The 16,358-nt window shown below is 34.5% G+C and overlaps 3 protein-coding genes and 1 long non-coding RNA gene across 5 annotated transcripts in view; 1 reads left to right on the forward strand and 3 right to left on the reverse strand.

Moving 5' to 3' along the window:
- Positions 1–14,997, forward strand: part of LOC133030171 (uncharacterized) — a 29,972-nt gene extending 14,975 nt beyond the window's left edge. Inside the window, exon 2 of the long non-coding RNA XR_009684023.1 lies at positions 14,524–14,997. This is a non-coding gene — a long non-coding RNA (uncharacterized LOC133030171). The remainder of the gene's footprint in view (positions 1–14,523) is intronic.
- LOC133030170 (uncharacterized) lies at positions 7,490–8,698 on the reverse strand. 2 transcript variants are annotated; one of them, XR_009684022.1, is made up of 3 exons: positions 8,052–8,698; positions 7,793–7,969; positions 7,490–7,634 (listed from the first exon to the last, which is right to left on the reverse strand). XR_009684022.1 is itself a non-coding variant. In XM_061102438.1 (2 exons), exons 1-2 carry the CDS (start codon positions 8,400–8,402, stop codon positions 7,871–7,873), a joined length of 450 nt encoding a protein of 149 aa, XP_060958421.1. In that variant the 5' UTR covers positions 8,403–8,698; the 3' UTR covers positions 7,490–7,870. The 2 variants fall into 2 exon arrangements, 1 of the variants encoding a protein (XP_060958421.1); XM_061102438.1 differs by having other exon boundaries at positions 7,490–7,969.
- On the reverse strand, positions 8,492–9,419 carry LOC133029926 (uncharacterized). Its single transcript, XM_061101911.1, has 3 exons — positions 8,878–9,419; positions 8,709–8,793; positions 8,492–8,593 (listed from the first exon to the last, which is right to left on the reverse strand). Exons 1-3 carry the CDS (start codon positions 9,396–9,398, stop codon positions 8,492–8,494), a joined length of 708 nt encoding a protein of 235 aa, XP_060957894.1. The 5' UTR covers positions 9,399–9,419.
- On the reverse strand, positions 10,039–12,024 carry LOC115715759 (uncharacterized). Its single transcript, XM_061102296.1, has 3 exons — positions 10,912–12,024; positions 10,766–10,820; positions 10,039–10,677 (listed from the first exon to the last, which is right to left on the reverse strand). The coding sequence occupies exons 1-3, from the start codon at positions 11,004–11,006 to the stop codon at positions 10,039–10,041; spliced, it is 789 nt and encodes a 262-aa protein (XP_060958279.1). The 5' UTR covers positions 11,007–12,024.
- Positions 14,998–16,358: the final 1,361 nt, after the last annotated feature.

Consider the following 16,358-nt stretch of genomic DNA (forward strand, 5'->3'; position numbering starts at 1 on the left):
TTTTTTTAATATTTTGGTCGGATCCCACAGAAGGAGTAATTATTTAATGAATACTTTGTCACCTAAATATTTAAATGTTATGGTAATAATAAGTACATGGTTTAAATGGTGAAATTTAAAAAGGTGATGTGACATCTACTCATTTCAGTAGTGAATAATTTATTAAAATTTGACATCATAATCGTTGTTGGTACTACTATCATAATTTATTAAATCTGACCTAATTGATTTGTCCAAATTTTAATAAGAAAAATGTCATATTAGTATATACAAATATTAAATCTCCTTAAGTAATTACTGGTAGGTTTCGTGTTTTGAAATAGTATATTAATTAACTCAAATCAGGGAATCCCATGAGATCTGCATGTCAGAATGTAGTCAGTTTGATTTGATGTTACACTGTGAAATCGCTGACGTACGTTATTTAAAGTGTAGGAAATACTCCATTTAACGTCAGTGAGTACACTGTGGGACGTACACAGAAAATTAAATATTGATAAGAGAACTATTGATTTTTTTAGTTAGTATCTACAAATTAAAGAGGAAATAGTCCATACTTGGTTAAGAAGATTACAATATTTGGACAATTTTTAAATAATTCCCAACAACTTAAAAACGTGGTCCTAAATAGGAAATGGTTCAAAATGTATTAAAATAAGTAATGTACGAATAAATATGTTCGAAATTATAGTTTACATTTGAAAAAAAATCTTATTATCTCATTAAATTCAAATATTGAGTAAACATAATTGCACCGTACTGTATTTTCGATTTAAGGTACTCTGCACGTATATTGATGTACGTTATTTTCAAACTTGAACTTATTGAGATATGGGAGATCCAGCTTCTGACGTACATTGAAATACGTTCCAAACATATTTTCATATAATTTATTTCTGTGACTGTTGAAAATTGATTTTAGGGTTGGAAAGACATACGTAGAAATACGTTATTAGAATAAAGAAATCTTTTATATATGCTAATTAATTTGTAGTAACCACATTACAATTTCTCACTTCTTGATTACAATAAAGTATTCAACATTACAATTTTCAAATAATAAAAGTGAACAACCAACTAATGGATTAACATTTCGATTAACCCAACAAAATGGATTAATTTTTGTCTTTTGTTAATAAAAACTCCTACAGTACATATGATGTGACATATATACTTAAAACTCACCCAAGTACGGTTTTATAATAAAATAATAATTTTACCTAAAAATGTAAAAACGCTGACATTTGCCTCCCGCGTATCATTTTGTTCGAGAGTATGGCGCACCGTTGTGTCAAATATGATAGATAACACTCATCCCTCGGTGGCCTTATTGGAGGTTTAGGTTCGGTTGGATGGCATATTTGGGTGCCCGTATTGGAAGTTGTTCGGGCCACCCTACTCCACCCATCCGAAACCTTCGTCAACGTTTCCTGAATATACATATACCACATACATAAAATTTTTAAGAAACAATTCGTAATAATATAATTTTTAAAAAAATAGACGTAAATAGTTGAGTTATTACCGAAATTTCTAATGAGATGATTGATTGAATTGCTGAAATTCCCTTGATGCACCTGCAACACACGGTTGTAGTGCATACCAATCCTTTTGTTTACACATCTTCACTTCGGTGCAACAACAATACATAATTTACTTTTTTTTTTATATATATTATCCCTATACATACGTCTACAGATAGGGAGTGAGTTTTCTAGGAAAGAAAACAAAGACTTTTAAATTGAGAGGTGAAGGAGTAAGGAGAGGTAGAGGGGTATATATAGTACTTGTGGATGTGATTGTTGAGTGTAGTCTTGTCAAATATTACAAAATAATAATTAATATAACCCTAGGTACGGCTAAAGGTGGTATAACCCCAAGACAAATTTGATTTTGTCAATCCCTTGAAAAACGTAATTTGAACAAACCCAACCCCCTATTAACTTTTCCTTGGAAGACGTAATTCCAACCAACGAAATTATCGATTTTGTTGTGGTTTGGTTGATTGTGGTTAGAAAAAATTTCTCTTTTATTATTATTATTATTAAAAAACTGAAATAATGAGCTATTCACATATTCTCACTTTAATAATTTTAAAATATATTAATTCAGTGCTTGTATGCTTTTTTTTTTTTTTTTTTGCCAATTACTTTTTTATTTATTATTTGTATATGACTCATGACATATATAGTAAAAATATATTTTTTTTTAATAATAATAATAAACTTGTCAAACATTCTCTTTTTTTTTAATTTTTTTTTAAAATATTTTAGTCTTTTTCTTTTTTTTTATATATTTTGTTAATAAATAAAGAATATTTAAATTTAAATAAAATTTAATGTATGAAAAGAAGTTACTACTTTTAAATTTTTTATATTTGAAATTAGAAAATTAAATAAAAAATAAACTTATTTTTATAAAACTATTTTAATAAGTTACATTTAAAACATTATATGAGTTACATTTAAAAAAAAAAAAAGTAACTTCAGGGTATCTTAAATAATATAATAACATAATATAGCTTAAAAATATAAAAAAGTAACAAAAAAATACTTTTAATATTATTCTTCATTTTATGTTTCTCACATATTAAAATGAGTACATACTGTTACGAATACAATAGTAGTTTGAGAGAACAAGTGACTGTAGTAATAAAGTCTGGAGAATAGTGACTCTGGTACGCTTCATGATGAAATGAGTACATACTGTGCCACAACGGGCCCGTAAACACCGCAAGTCACATTGTGAGTCGTACGAATGGTTGAGTGTCACTCACTACAACCCGAGGTCGAACTGGATTCGGTGAGTTTGTTGGGAGAGTAGTGATTCCTGTACCCCAAAGCTAACTTCAGTACATATTGTGTGTCAACGGGTCCGTAAACACCGCAAGTCACATTGTGAGTCGTACCAATGGTTGAGTGTCACTCAGTACAACCCGAGGTCGAACTGGATTCGGTGAGTTCGTTGGGAGAGTAGTGATTCCGGTACCCCAAAGCTAACTTGAGTACATAAGGTGTCACAACGGGCCCGTAAACACCGCAAGTCACATTGTGAGTCGTACGAATGGTTGAGTGTCACTCAGTACAACCCGAGGTCGAACTGGATTCGGTGAGTTCGTTGGGAGAGTAGTGATTCCGGTACCCCAAAGCGAACTGGACTACATACTGTGCCACAACGGGCCCGTAAACACCGCAAGTCACATTGTGAGTCGTACGAATGGTTGAGTGTCACTCAGTACAACCCGAGGTCGAACTGGATTCGGTGAGTTTGTTGGGAGAGTAGTGATTCCGGTACCCCAAAGCTAACTTCAGTACATATTGTGTGTCAACGGGTCCGTAAACACCGCAAGTCACATTGTGAGTCGTACCAATGGTTGAGTGTCACTCAGTACAACCCGAGGTCGAACTGGATTCGGTGAGTTCGTTGTGAGAGTAGTGATTCCGGTACCCCAAAGCGAACTGGACTACATACTGTGCCACAACGGGCCCGTAAACACCGCAAGTCACATTGTGAGTCGTACGAATGGTTGAGTGTCACTCACTACAACCCGAGGTCGAAGTGGATTCGGTGAGTTTGTTAGGAGAGTAGTGATTCCTGTACCCCAAAGCTAACTTCAGTATATATTGTGTGTCAACGGGTCCGTAAACACCGCAAGTCACATTGTGAGTCGTACCAATGGTTGAGTGTCACTCAGTACAACCCGAGGTCGAACTGGATTCGGTGAGTTTGTTGGGAGAGTAGTGATTCCGGTACCCCAAAGCGAACTGGACTACATACTGTGCCACAACGGGCCCGTAAACACCGCAAGTCACATTGTGAGTCGTACGAATGGTTGAGTGTCACTCAGTACAACCCGAGGTCGAACTGGATTCGGTGAGTTTGTTGGGAGAGTAGTGATTCCTGTACCCCAAAGCTAACTTCAGTACATATTGTGTGTCAACGGGTCCGTAAACACCGCAAGTCACATTGTGAGTCGTACCAATGGTTGAGTGTCACTCAGTACAACCCGAGGTCGAACTGGATTCGGTGAGTTCGTTGGGAGAGTAGTGATTCCGGTACCCCAAAGCTAACTTGAGTACATATGGTGTCACAACGGGCCCGTAAACACCGCAAGTCACATTGTGAGTCGTACGAATGGTTGAGTGTCACTCAGTACAACCCGAGGTCGAACTGGATTCGGTGAGTTCGTTGGGAGAGTAGTGATTCCGGTACCCCAAAGCGAACTGGACTACATACTGTGCCACAACGGGCCCGTAAACACCGCAAGTCACATTGTGAGTCGTACGAATGGTTGAGTGTCACTCACTACAACCCGAGGTCGAACTGGATTCGGTGAGTTTGTTGGGAGAGTAGTGATTCCTGTACCCCAAAGCTAACTTCAGTACATATTGTGTGTCAACGGGTCCGTAAACACCGCAAGTCACATTGTGAGTCGTACCAATGGTTGAGTGTCACTCAGTACAACCCCAGGTCGAACTGGATTCGGTGAGTTCGTTGGGAGAGTAGTGATTCCGGTACCCCAAAGCGAACTTGATTACATATGGTGTCACAACGGGCCCGTAAACACCGCAAGTCACATTGTGAGTCGTACGAATGGTTGAGTGTCACTCAGTACAACCCGAGGTCGAACTGGATTCGGTGAGTTCGTTGGGAGAGTAGTGATTCCGGTACCCCAAAGCGAACTGGACTACATACTGTGCCACAACGGGCCCGTAAACACCGCAAGTCACATTGTGAGTCGTACGAATGGTTGAGTGTCACTCACTACAACCCGAGGTCGAACTGGATTCGGTGAGTTTGTTGGGAGAGTAGTGATTCCTGTACCCCAAAGCTAACTTCAGTACATATTGTGTGTCAACGGGTCCGTAAACACCGCAAGTCACATTGTGAGTCGTACCAATGGTTGAGTGTCACTCAGTACAACCCCAGGTCGAACTGGATTCGGTGAGTTCGTTGGGAGAGTAGTGATTCCGGTACCCCAACACTTGACCCCGTATAAATGATATTTCAGCTTATGTTTGTTTGGAGAGTATGGACTCCGGTATGGTCAACATTTATAATAATTAACATACATGTTGTCATATGATTAAAAGAAATAAACATACAAATTGCAAACTCAATTAATACAGAAAAAGTATTGCATAGTCTGTTTATTAATTTTGGCCAACATGTGTATTTGGACATAACATAAAATATAAGAAAGTTCATACAATTCCATTAAACCAAACTAAACCGGCTGTATATGTGGTTTATTCATGTGGGGAGAAATATTTATGTGTTGTACTTTTAACTGTTCATAGAGTTAACATAAAATATTATTTTAATTTGATTGGACTGCTTGTGATTGATTGACACTACTTTTTTGTATATAAGTATAGTGCACCAAAGACTTTGAAGCAAATATTTGAGAGGCAGCACGAAATATGCTCCCCAATTTTAATATACTCTCTAACGTTTTCAAAGAAATTCGGTTTCCCCCCTAAATTTATTTTCACAACCTATTTCCACCATAAGGTCGACGGAAACACTCCTTTTCAAGCCTCACTAACACCCTAATTTGGTTTGTTAAAAAAAAAAACATGGTGGCTGGTTCTGGAGAGGACCCCTACGGGTTCGAGAGGGATTTCCCTTCATGGAAAAATTCACTTGGGGGACACCCCCATTGCTACTGTGGTGATCTAGCTTATGTTTGGACTTCTAGCAGTAGAGCAAATCCGGGTCGTCGCTTCTTTGGATGTCCGCACTATGTAAGACTTCGAACGCCTTAATAATATTTTAAACTAGGCTTTGTAAATATGGTGATGTACTTATTTTAAATTCAGGAGAACAACGAAAGTCGAGGATGTGATTACTTTTGTTGGATCGATCAAGCTCATCCTAAAAAACCTGCAGACACTACTCTCGGTTTGCGAAACCAAGTAAGGAGTTTGGAGAAAGAGAAGATGCACCATGAAAACATTATTAAAAAATTATATTTCATTATATTTATTTGCCTCTTCATCATTTGCCAACTTTTATTTCGTTAGAGATATTGTATGTGGTATGATGTTTATTTTATGTTTTTTAAGGACGTAATTCAAAGGAAAGGTAGGCATTTAAGTTGGTTCTATTAAAAATTTCTTAATTACTATTTCGTCATTGATTGTGAATGTCAATATGTGCGTAGTACAGTAATTAATCTAGTGTGAAATACTAGGATTTAAAGATAAATATCGGTAATTTTCACAATATAATCCAAAAAGTGTCATAATAACTTAGTCAATATTGTTGTGTTTCACTAATTTGCATTTTAAAAATACTTCAACTTTTTTTTTCAAAGTTTAATGTTTAATAGATTGCTACCATTTTCAAACGTTGATGTTCAATACATTGCATTTTTGAAAAACAGTAACCTTTATTTATTTTGGTAGCTTTTAATTGCATTATTTAGAAATGGTGAAATTGTGTGAACGCCAGAGTTATTATGTCTCATTACTGTACAGTACTTTAACTATGTGTTTAATGTTGAATAGATTGGTACCATTGTTTATAATTTTTAATATGTTGGAGGTATCCATATAATTGTTGTAAAGGTTGATGTTCTATACACTGCATTTTTACAAAACAGTTTTTTTTTATAGCCTTTAATTACATTATTTAGAAGTGGTAAAATTGTTACAAAGGAAATTGTGTGACAGAGTTATTATTTCTCATAATTGTACTGTACTTACTCTTTTTGATCCAAATTTATGTCCAAGGCCAGAATTAATGCCTGCGTACATAAGTGTAGGTATTTTTATTATTTTGGACATAATTCGAGTAAAATTGGTCAATTTCATTTTGAAAATAATGTACTTCACTATCCAAAACCTAATAGTACTGGCAAAATATAACAACAGTAATAATATTCACAATAATAATGGGAAAGTACATAAGTATAAGTATTATTATTATTTTGGCTATGGACATCATTGGACTAAAACAGATAGTGCGAAAAGGAATGTAAAATTGGTTAGTTTCATTTTCAGAATAATGTACTTCACATATTGTTATGGTAAAAAAAAATCCAAAACCTAATAGTAATGGCAAAGTATAACAACCGAAATAATATTCACAATAATAGTAATAATGACCATACAATAATAATAATCAGTTCCACCAAATTCTAAAAACTACCACAAGTCTTACCCTATAGTAAATTATAAAATCACCAACATTAGTGCAATTCCAAATCACCTAACAGTAGTATGATGCAAGTATATAACATGACTGACTAAATATAATTTACGACCTAAAACCTAACTTTTGTAACCATTGTACTGAACATAGTAAATATATAAATAAAGTAACTTTTGTAACCATTGTAATATACTACTTGTTACTTATGGCCAGCCTTTTAGAATGACGTGTTTTCGGGGACTTGCTCTTGCCAGTCCACATGTTTTCGGACCTGGCCTTCGCTGTGCTGAATCGGGGGTCTCGAGGAGACCTTGATGGCTACGTAATGGTATAGTTGTAGATGTTGATGGAAGAACTTTGGTTTTGCTCAATCCAAATTGCTTCTTAACTCCCTCCATCACAGCATGTTTAGCCTTGTTACTCTCGTGGGTGACAATTTTCCCAACACAATCCAGTCTGGCTTCAATAGGATCAAACTGCATTGTACATTAGGAAACCAATTCAGTAATACACATGACAACCAAATCCATAGAAACAAATCCATCAAAAAATAGATTGACAACTCAATTTTCACAATATAAACAGTTAGTTAACTGGATGAAAACTTAAACTAAAGAAATCAACATTACATTACCTCTTCCAATATTTCATTTTCCTCGAACAGTGATTCCATGTACTTCATTACAAACATTCCACAATCATGGCCATTTTGTTATTGTGGGTAGTCCTTGCTTGAAGAAATAATTACAAACTCGCTGAAATTCAGGTCTCCTGGCTTGACAGGGGCAAACAATTGGTCCAAAGTCTGGAGCTGCAAAAAAATTAAAACAATCACAGTTGAGATTAGTGCAATTACACTAATAAAACGGCAAACCGTGTACACACGTGCATACCATCTCTACGCAGGTGCTCCGACGTGACCTCTTATGCATTGCAGAAGACAACGAGTCCCTAATTTCCACTGTTGTATTAACCATGCTCACATTCGCCGCAAACCAGTGCGGAGCACTATCGGTATCCAGTAGGGGTACCACCATCTGCGACAAAGTAAAACAAACAACGTCATTGGAAAATTGAACTACACACATTTGATTCAACACAAAAGTTTCAAGAAAATGCAAATTACAGTGTGACATAAACTCAAATCTGCATCGTAATAAAGAGTGGACCACTCTTGCTCCTTCGCCATCCTCTCCACAGTCATCGTTCTTCCAAGTAACTTGCTCTGCACAATAAGCACACATAATAGATTACATTTTAAATAAAAACATAGATTTAACAGAGTTTACAGCACAAATACAAAAGATTCATGTCCACTTTTAAATATCAAATTTCATACCGAAATTCCGGTGGGCATAAACCAAGTTCTCTTACTTCCAATGCCGTTGCGCTTCTTCTCTCGAAAATTCATGATTTGAGCAAAGCAATCAATGACCTGACATTTACACAAACAATATCCGTTATGTTGTCATTCATACAATTTGTAAATGGCATTAACTAAAATAATGAACTACAAATTTCAAAGCACCCAAATGCCAACTTCTACGTACAACATTTGATATATCGGTCTCCGGTTTCATGCATTTGAAATACATCCGCTCGACCTCAACCTTCCCAAAATGGGCTAACACTTCACTGAAATACCAAACAAATAATCAACAACGAAACGAATGTACTAATATCAACTACGTACACAGTAATCATGACACATGAGATTACCTCGGATCATTGGCGCTAGAGAAAATGTAACGGAACAACTCGTACTGTTGATTTGAGTAACCCTTCTTCACAGTGAACGGACCAATCACCTTCCCTCCAGATTCTTTGAATCTTTCGAACGCAGCATCATCAAAATCATCCTTCACTGTCTGCTCAACTTCCTCTTTTACAATAGCGGAGAGATCTTCTCCCCAAAAGTTCATAACCTCAAACGAATCATCAGAAACAACCACCTTAGTTGGAACAACGACCTTCTCTTCTGATAGATTAAGTGAAGGGACACTCTCTACATCATCAACATCCTCTTCCAATTGATCCTTCGTCCCTTCACCATCCTTTTCCTCGACACCCACGTCATCCTTCGTCCCTTCACCATCCTTTTCCTCGACACCCACGTCATCCTTCGTCCCTTCACCATCCTTTTCCTCGACACCCACGTCATCCTTCTTCTCGGTCTCCCCGTTGAACGAAAGCGAGCGCTGAACTTTGCTCGTCTCAGGTATCTCCAACACTTCTTTCATAGTCCCCTTCCCAAGGTAAGTGGAGAGTACCTTCGCACGGCTCTTTTGCGGCCGCTCACCTTCAAATCAAGCCGGAAGACCTCATCTTTCAACTCACACACAGCTTTGTATATTGCGTCATTTGTGGGTTGCCCAACTGCAGCGGATTCAAAACTTGGCAGTAACACATACGTGTTAGTCAACTTCACCTGCTTAGTACACCAAAAAAACTAGTTAGCATATCTCTCAAATAAAATTCTAACGCATTAGAAAATTGAAGTACTAAATGTACCTTTCCACTTGTGTGACCACCCTGGTCTCGAATCCACTTGTACACTGACTTGCAGTGTTTTGTGGTCCAAAAGTCAATTGGAGCCACAGTTCGGTCCACGTGAGTAGCTGTCCAGTCTACGTGCGTCAAATATACAAGCTGCCACCAAACAAAAGTGCATACATATATTACCACACCAGTACACGAGAGAATAAAATTACTACCATCACAATAATTCGAAAACTTACCTGTAAAAATATCGTGCAACCGGAGACATTTTGGTGTTCTTCGTCTTGTACCGGTGTAGAGAGCTCATTAGATATCGATATCCCATATGTCGCCCAATTCTTCTTCTTAATTGACCTTATGTCAACTAAAGAATGCATGTAGCTAGTGCGACCTCGGTACCATTCTTCGGCGGCCCGAACACGGTTCAATACAGACAAGGAGAAACTTAATGAGAAACAGGTAGTCACTGTCGCTGGTTTCCCTGAGCTCATTCTCCAGCAAAGTCAGGGAATACCTATAGTCCTTGGCCTTGAAGAGGACGTCAAACTCAACCAGGTCACGCTCACTTTCGGTTGCCACGGGTTCTCCGCCATCCCGGATTCCCATGACATCCTCAAACAGCTTGGAGGATAGTTGGATTGTTCTTCCAAATATCTCCAGCCGAGAAGTGGTTGGATCCACGTGATCGATCAGCCAACTAACTATCTTAGCGTCTATGTACGGGGCATCCTCCCTTAAAAATGTTGAGAAACCGGCATTTCTCACCATTTCTTTTTGAGCCTCGTTGAGCAGTGGGACTATTCTCCCCAAACGCTCGAATGAGCAACGACCAGAAACTTGAACGTCCCCCACACCTTCGTTGTTGTCAATCCCTGGCTCAGCAGATAATGTCTCCTTCACCTTCTTCCCTTTCCCTCTACCACCAACCTTGGAGGGGGAAGCCTCGACTTCGTATGCAGCCCAATTCTCAATCTCTTCATCGCTAAGAAGCTTGAATTGCTCCTTAAAACTACGAAGCACCTGCAATATTAAGACTCGATTATTAACAAAAGTACGCTAAATCAAAGATAAAAAATAAAAGATCCATAACACAGTCCAAGTCACTCACATCTGCTTTAGGTTTCTCTTTGTGTGCATCAGCATAAGCATAGAAATTGGCTTGGCTGCATCAATTAAAGAAAGGAATGGAATTATAAATATTATTTTCAAAACCAAAAAATATTACCACTAAAATAACTGCCACAAATAACTCACTAGTACTTCGGCCAAGCTTCCTTCGGATCCTTCTTCTTTATCTCTGCTGCATCCTTTTTGTCTGCAGCAGCCCCCCTCTTCCGTTTAAATACCATTTTATAAACCTATTACACAAGACAAAATAACTTAAATTAACAAACATTCAAAACACTAAAATATTGGAAGACAAAGACTTTGAATAATTCATGCAATCGTCTAACATTTCAGTGTATTCATGACATCCCGACACTTAATTTCCTATATGTGTACAATAACAGGTAAGCATCTCTTCCTATATAACATACTATCATTATATGTACTATAGTCTATTTGTTAAATGTACTATATGGAAACTGTTAAGTACAATGTACCAATATGCCTAAATAATGGATTCTGTAACTTGTTAGTCTCCCTTCGCAACAAGTAAGCATATTTTCCTTACATACTATACTATTACAATAACATCACAGTAAAGTCAGTTATACAGTATTCACTTTTAACATACAATGATGCCAACATATGTAACATAAAATTTAGAAAAAATTATTGACCTTCTCAATTAAATCTTGGAACTCTAGATCTTGAGGTTCTTAGGGCCTCAATTAAGCATGAAGTTTGCCAATGGTCAAAAAGATTACAACAATTTCTAATTTTTTGGAAAAGAGACAAAAAGGTTCACATGTCCACGGGTGACCTCCTCCCAAATATATTGAGACCTCTCACTCATGGTGGAGGAAATCCGTGGACACAAAACACCAACAAAGTACAGTACCAAACTTATGCAAAATGCAGTAAAGGCACAAAAAAAAGAAGAAGCATAATTAGTACAGAAAACTTCCCCATTCTCTACAAAGATCTAAGAAAGAAAGTTGTCAAAGTATTTTGTTTTATAAATACAAGTAGCAACCTAGAATTTGATCCTCTCAAGCCACTAAACTGAATTCGAATCACATCTTTCTTACAAGTTGTAAAATATAGTTTCTTGTATGGCCAAAGGATTATACAAAATTTGTAATTGAAAAAGGACAAGCATTTACTAAGGATTTTTGTATGGCCCAAAAGATTATACAAAATTTGTGTTTATAGGCAATGCGAAGGTCAATTGAAGGTGTTTAGGAGTTTGATCTGTACACTCATGAAAAAGAAAAAAATAATTGACAAGGAACTTGTAAGACCGAGGCTGGATTACAATACCCTCAAGTATGCACATTAAGCTTTGATGGGGTTGCAAAAATTTTAAACAGATACTTTTTTTCAGTTATTGTTATCCGAATTTTTAATAGTATTCCTAATTTATGTGTGTTAAGTTTTTAGTTCAATACACAACTTGTTTTGTTTGATACAAATTGTTTGGTTTCATAATATCTCCTATTTATATTAATCTCCTACTTCTATTACGATCTTTAAATTGTATGACATTATGCTCGTTATCAATAAAGTTGTCATTGCAATGAGTATAGTGCCTCTAAAATCGGTACCATACTTACCAATATTTGATGATTTCATATTTTATCCCAAAAACAACAAATAAAGCCAAATCATTTCCACAATCATAAGATCACTAAAAGACCATCCAGCCTAATATTATAGAACTCATGCATTATTTTTTTGTCATATTGCTCAAAAAATCTCCATTTATCATATTCCCAAATATTTAAAATCCAACCGAATCAACTAACACATTCCAAAAATACATACATCAAAATACCCAAATCAAAACCCCTAAATTATAGTACAATGCAACTAATTCAATTTAAACAATGCAACTCTTTATTGCAACAAACTCAATCAAAATACCAAATCACATATTCATAAATAACTAAAACAAAAAACTCATAACACACAGTACATTCCACACTAAGAACCACAACACATGCACGGGGGGAGACAGAGAAAGAAATGCAAACTCCCTTAAACACAGAACCAGAGACAGAGAGATAGAGAGAGAGACAAAGAAATACCTCAACAAAGAAATGCAAACTCCCTTCAGCACCTCACCGTCGACACCTGAGACAAAATGAAACTATTAAGTACACGAAAATGGAAAAACACCACATTCCCTTCAAAAATATATTTTTTTTTTCTGTCAATAAGAAAATGTATGTAAAGTAGAACGGAGTAATGTATAACTCACCGTCGACACCCCCCTCTAACAACTCCAACAATGGCACTTCGAGTAATGTACACCACAGTCACCACAATGTACAATATGGGTTTTACTACCTCAAACGAAAATAGAAAATGGAAAAACAAAATGGAAAATGAAAAGAAAATGGAAGAGGAAGAACTTTGCCCTAGCAGAGACGAAAATGGAAAAACGAATGATAAATAGAACAATAAAAGAAAATGAAAGTGAAGAAGTGGAGGAGTGGAGGAGTACGACGGTTGATTAGACTTGATTGATGGATGGATGTCACTTTTCACTTTTCCATTTTTAATAAATTTAAATTTCAAAAAAAGTAACCGGTAGCCATTTTTTCATACCTAATTACCCCTACATGAACCCCTACATGAACCCCAACCGTTGGATCAAATTAACTACCCATCCGACGGTTACAGTACATCACGGATTGAAATCCGTGTCCGTACAGTAACGGGACGAAATCCGGTCCCTATAAACATATATACATATATACATATATATATATACAGAAAATAAAATAATGTACCGTACGTATATATATAATCATGAAATGTATATATGTATATATTTATATATAGCATTTAGGTATATAAACAATATGATATAATGAATATATGAACATATATATATATATATACAATATATATACCTAATGAAATGAAGAAAATATCTATATATATATGTATAAACTGTATATGAATATGAATATATATAAACTGAATGTATATAAGTATATACGTATGAAAATGTATATATATAATATGAATGTATATACGAACCCGAAAATAAATATATAATATATATATATATATGAACACCGTATATACGTATATACATATTAAACTCAAACTAAATCAAGACAGAGATATATAATCCGCTCTGATACCAACTGTTAGACAATTTATATGTTTAAACTGAAATATATGTATGTGTATATAAAATGCGGAATTAAACAAATATATACACTATATAACTTAAGGATCGAAATACCTCCAGCCATTGAATCTTGAGCTTCAAACCCACATAAGCTTTGATCTGCAAAGGAAATTGACTACCATGGGTAATCGGGCTTCCTCGCTCTCTCAACTCTCTTTAGATGGAATTTGCTGTTATGAACAGAATGAGTGAGGAGCTCGGGGACCGAGACCCTATATTTATAGGTGAGATACTCCATCAGTATCTGTGCCACATTAATTGTCAGAATATTTTGACAATTAATTCAGGAAATCAAATCAGGTAATGAATATAGAAATCTGACCATATATAGAATATTACGTAATTGATTATGTCCAGATTCAATGAATATAAAATATTCATTTATCAGAATCAATAATATTATTTTATTTCCTTAATTAGAAATATTCTAATATTAAAATCATAAATTATAGCTTTGTTATTTCTCATCAACTTTTAAATTAATTTATATCTCATCAAGTTGGTTGGTCTAATATCTCGATTTCCTTTTTATCATGTAATTGCATTATTATCAGGATTCGAAACAGCCGCTGCCCCTGATTTCTTCTCCATTGACGTTGCCGCAGCTGAACACTTCTACCTCCCGGTTCCAGATTTCCACACTCTTTCTCGTGGAGCCGGGCCTAAGACATCGACTCATGAGGATGAGCGGCGCCTTGAGAGTATCTGGTTTCGTGGTAATATTAAATTCAAGAGCCATATGATTCAGCTCCATAAATATACTACTGGAGGTATGTAGACAAATGCTCCAAAGTACAATTAGGAGAAAATGACTTGCAGGAGGTGTTCTTTAATTGTTTGCTCCTTGTAGGGTGTTACTATGTATGCATTGATTTTTTATTTTATAATGATTTGAAGTCTTTTTGTCTTCTACTTGTTCAATGGGACAATCTTAGCTTTTTTTGTTGTATTGTGCAAATGAGGTTATACTTGTTATATTCTGATTTGGGAAGGTCTTTTTATTCATCATAACTAGGCTCATTTCTTTCTTTCTTTTTATTTATCTAATTATTTGTTTATATTTTTGTATCTTTTACCTATGTCACAGCTTGAAATCAGTTAATTGCATCTCCAAAATAGCTTAAATGAAGAATTCCTTTAAATTGATATTTTATGGAGGATGAGATAGTCATTTTTTTGAAGAAGGGGAAGGCATGATAATTGATTGTATATTAAGTGGTTTGTTCTATAGGCATGATAATTGATTATGATATTTAATTTAGGCTCTTTTTCATTTAATAAAATTGTTTAATTAAAAAAATGGTAATTTTTTTTTTTAAATTTAGATATTTGCAGTTGTAACAAAAAATAATCAATTAACTATTCTTTATATCGTAAATGACTGTTGATTTATAATAATAGTGATCTTTTCTCAAAAAAAAAAAAAAAAAAAACTATTCTTTATATCGGCTAAATCATATCATATTCCGAAAAACTAAATATTCAAAAAAGTTTATCGTGCCTATTTGATATTCAATTTCAATTTATTAGATTGTTGGTTTATTTTTTTTATTAAAAAAACATTTCAAATTTAAGAATTTGTTAAAACCCAACCGAGTATCCTTGTTCTTCTTTTTTTTTTTTTACAATTTTAAGATATATTTAATTATAACAATTTAGAGATTTTTTTTAATATTTTTTATATTTGACATAATTTTAAGTTGTGTTCGTTTTATTATTCGAACATTAATATTATTTAGTTTATTTTTGAATTAATTTAAAAATAATTTACAGTTAGATTAAGATTTACTTTTAATTTACAATACTATTATTTAGATTAATTAAATATATGTAAAAATAATCTTTAATAATAACTACTAATATTTTTTTCTTCAATTATTTATCGTATTATTTTTAAATAAAATACAAAATACCTAGCATAAAACTAAGTACACGTGCCTCGCACGTAACTTTCTTCTAGTATATATATATATGTAAATATCATACTTTATATTCAAATTTTTGTTAGTAAAATTAGATGAAAGTTTTAAATCTAACAATTTTAATAGTTCGGAAAAAATTTCAACGACTTAAAAAGTTAAAGAACATAATTTAATACACGTTAAAATTCGAGAAAAAAATTATTGTTTAGCTTTAATTTTGTAACATAATCTTAATGATAAATTTATCTAACTTGTGATTAGTATAGATACAAATGAACAATAACTATAACCTTGAAGAGATAGTATGTCTAAGATTTATAGGTAGTAAGTACCATTTGTTACTATTATTTGGAATTTTTTAAAATAGACATAATCTATACTATAAATATAATATATAATAAGAATGGTATTATTAATTTGTGACCATTTACTGTAATTAATTAAAGTAAAATATCAATAGAAGGGTA

The sequence above is a fragment of the Cannabis sativa genome, chromosome 8 (assembly GCF_029168945.1).
Source record: "Cannabis sativa cultivar Pink pepper isolate KNU-18-1 chromosome 8, ASM2916894v1, whole genome shotgun sequence".
Taxonomy (NCBI): Eukaryota; Viridiplantae; Streptophyta; class Magnoliopsida; order Rosales; family Cannabaceae; genus Cannabis; species Cannabis sativa.

Coding starts and splice junctions, on each gene's coding strand:
- LOC133030170 (XM_061102438.1), bottom strand. CDS start 8,402: ATGTGTGCTTATTGTGCAGAGCAAGTTACTTGGAAGAACGATGACTGT. Junction 7,970..8,051: donor GGAGCACCTGCGTAGAGATG/GTATGCACGTGT, acceptor ATTTTTTTGCAG/CTCCAGACTTTGGACCAATT.
- LOC115715759 (XM_061102296.1), bottom strand. CDS start 11,006: ATGGTATTTAAACGGAAGAGGGGGGCTGCTGCAGACAAAAAGGATGCA. Junction 10,821..10,911: donor GAAGCTTGGCCGAAGTACTA/GTGAGTTATTTG, acceptor TAATTGATGCAG/CCAAGCCAATTTCTATGCTT. Junction 10,678..10,765: donor AAGAGAAACCTAAAGCAGAT/GTGAGTGACTTG, acceptor TTAATATTGCAG/GTGCTTCGTAGTTTTAAGGA.
- LOC133029926 (XM_061101911.1), bottom strand. CDS start 9,398: ATGAAAGAAGTGTTGGAGATACCTGAGACGAGCAAAGTTCAGCGCTCG. Junction 8,794..8,877: donor TCTAGCGCCAATGATCCGAG/GTAATCTCATGT, acceptor TTGGTATTTCAG/TGAAGTGTTAGCCCATTTTG. Junction 8,594..8,708: donor AGACCGATATATCAAATGTT/GTACGTAGAAGT, acceptor TGTAAATGTCAG/GTCATTGATTGCTTTGCTCA.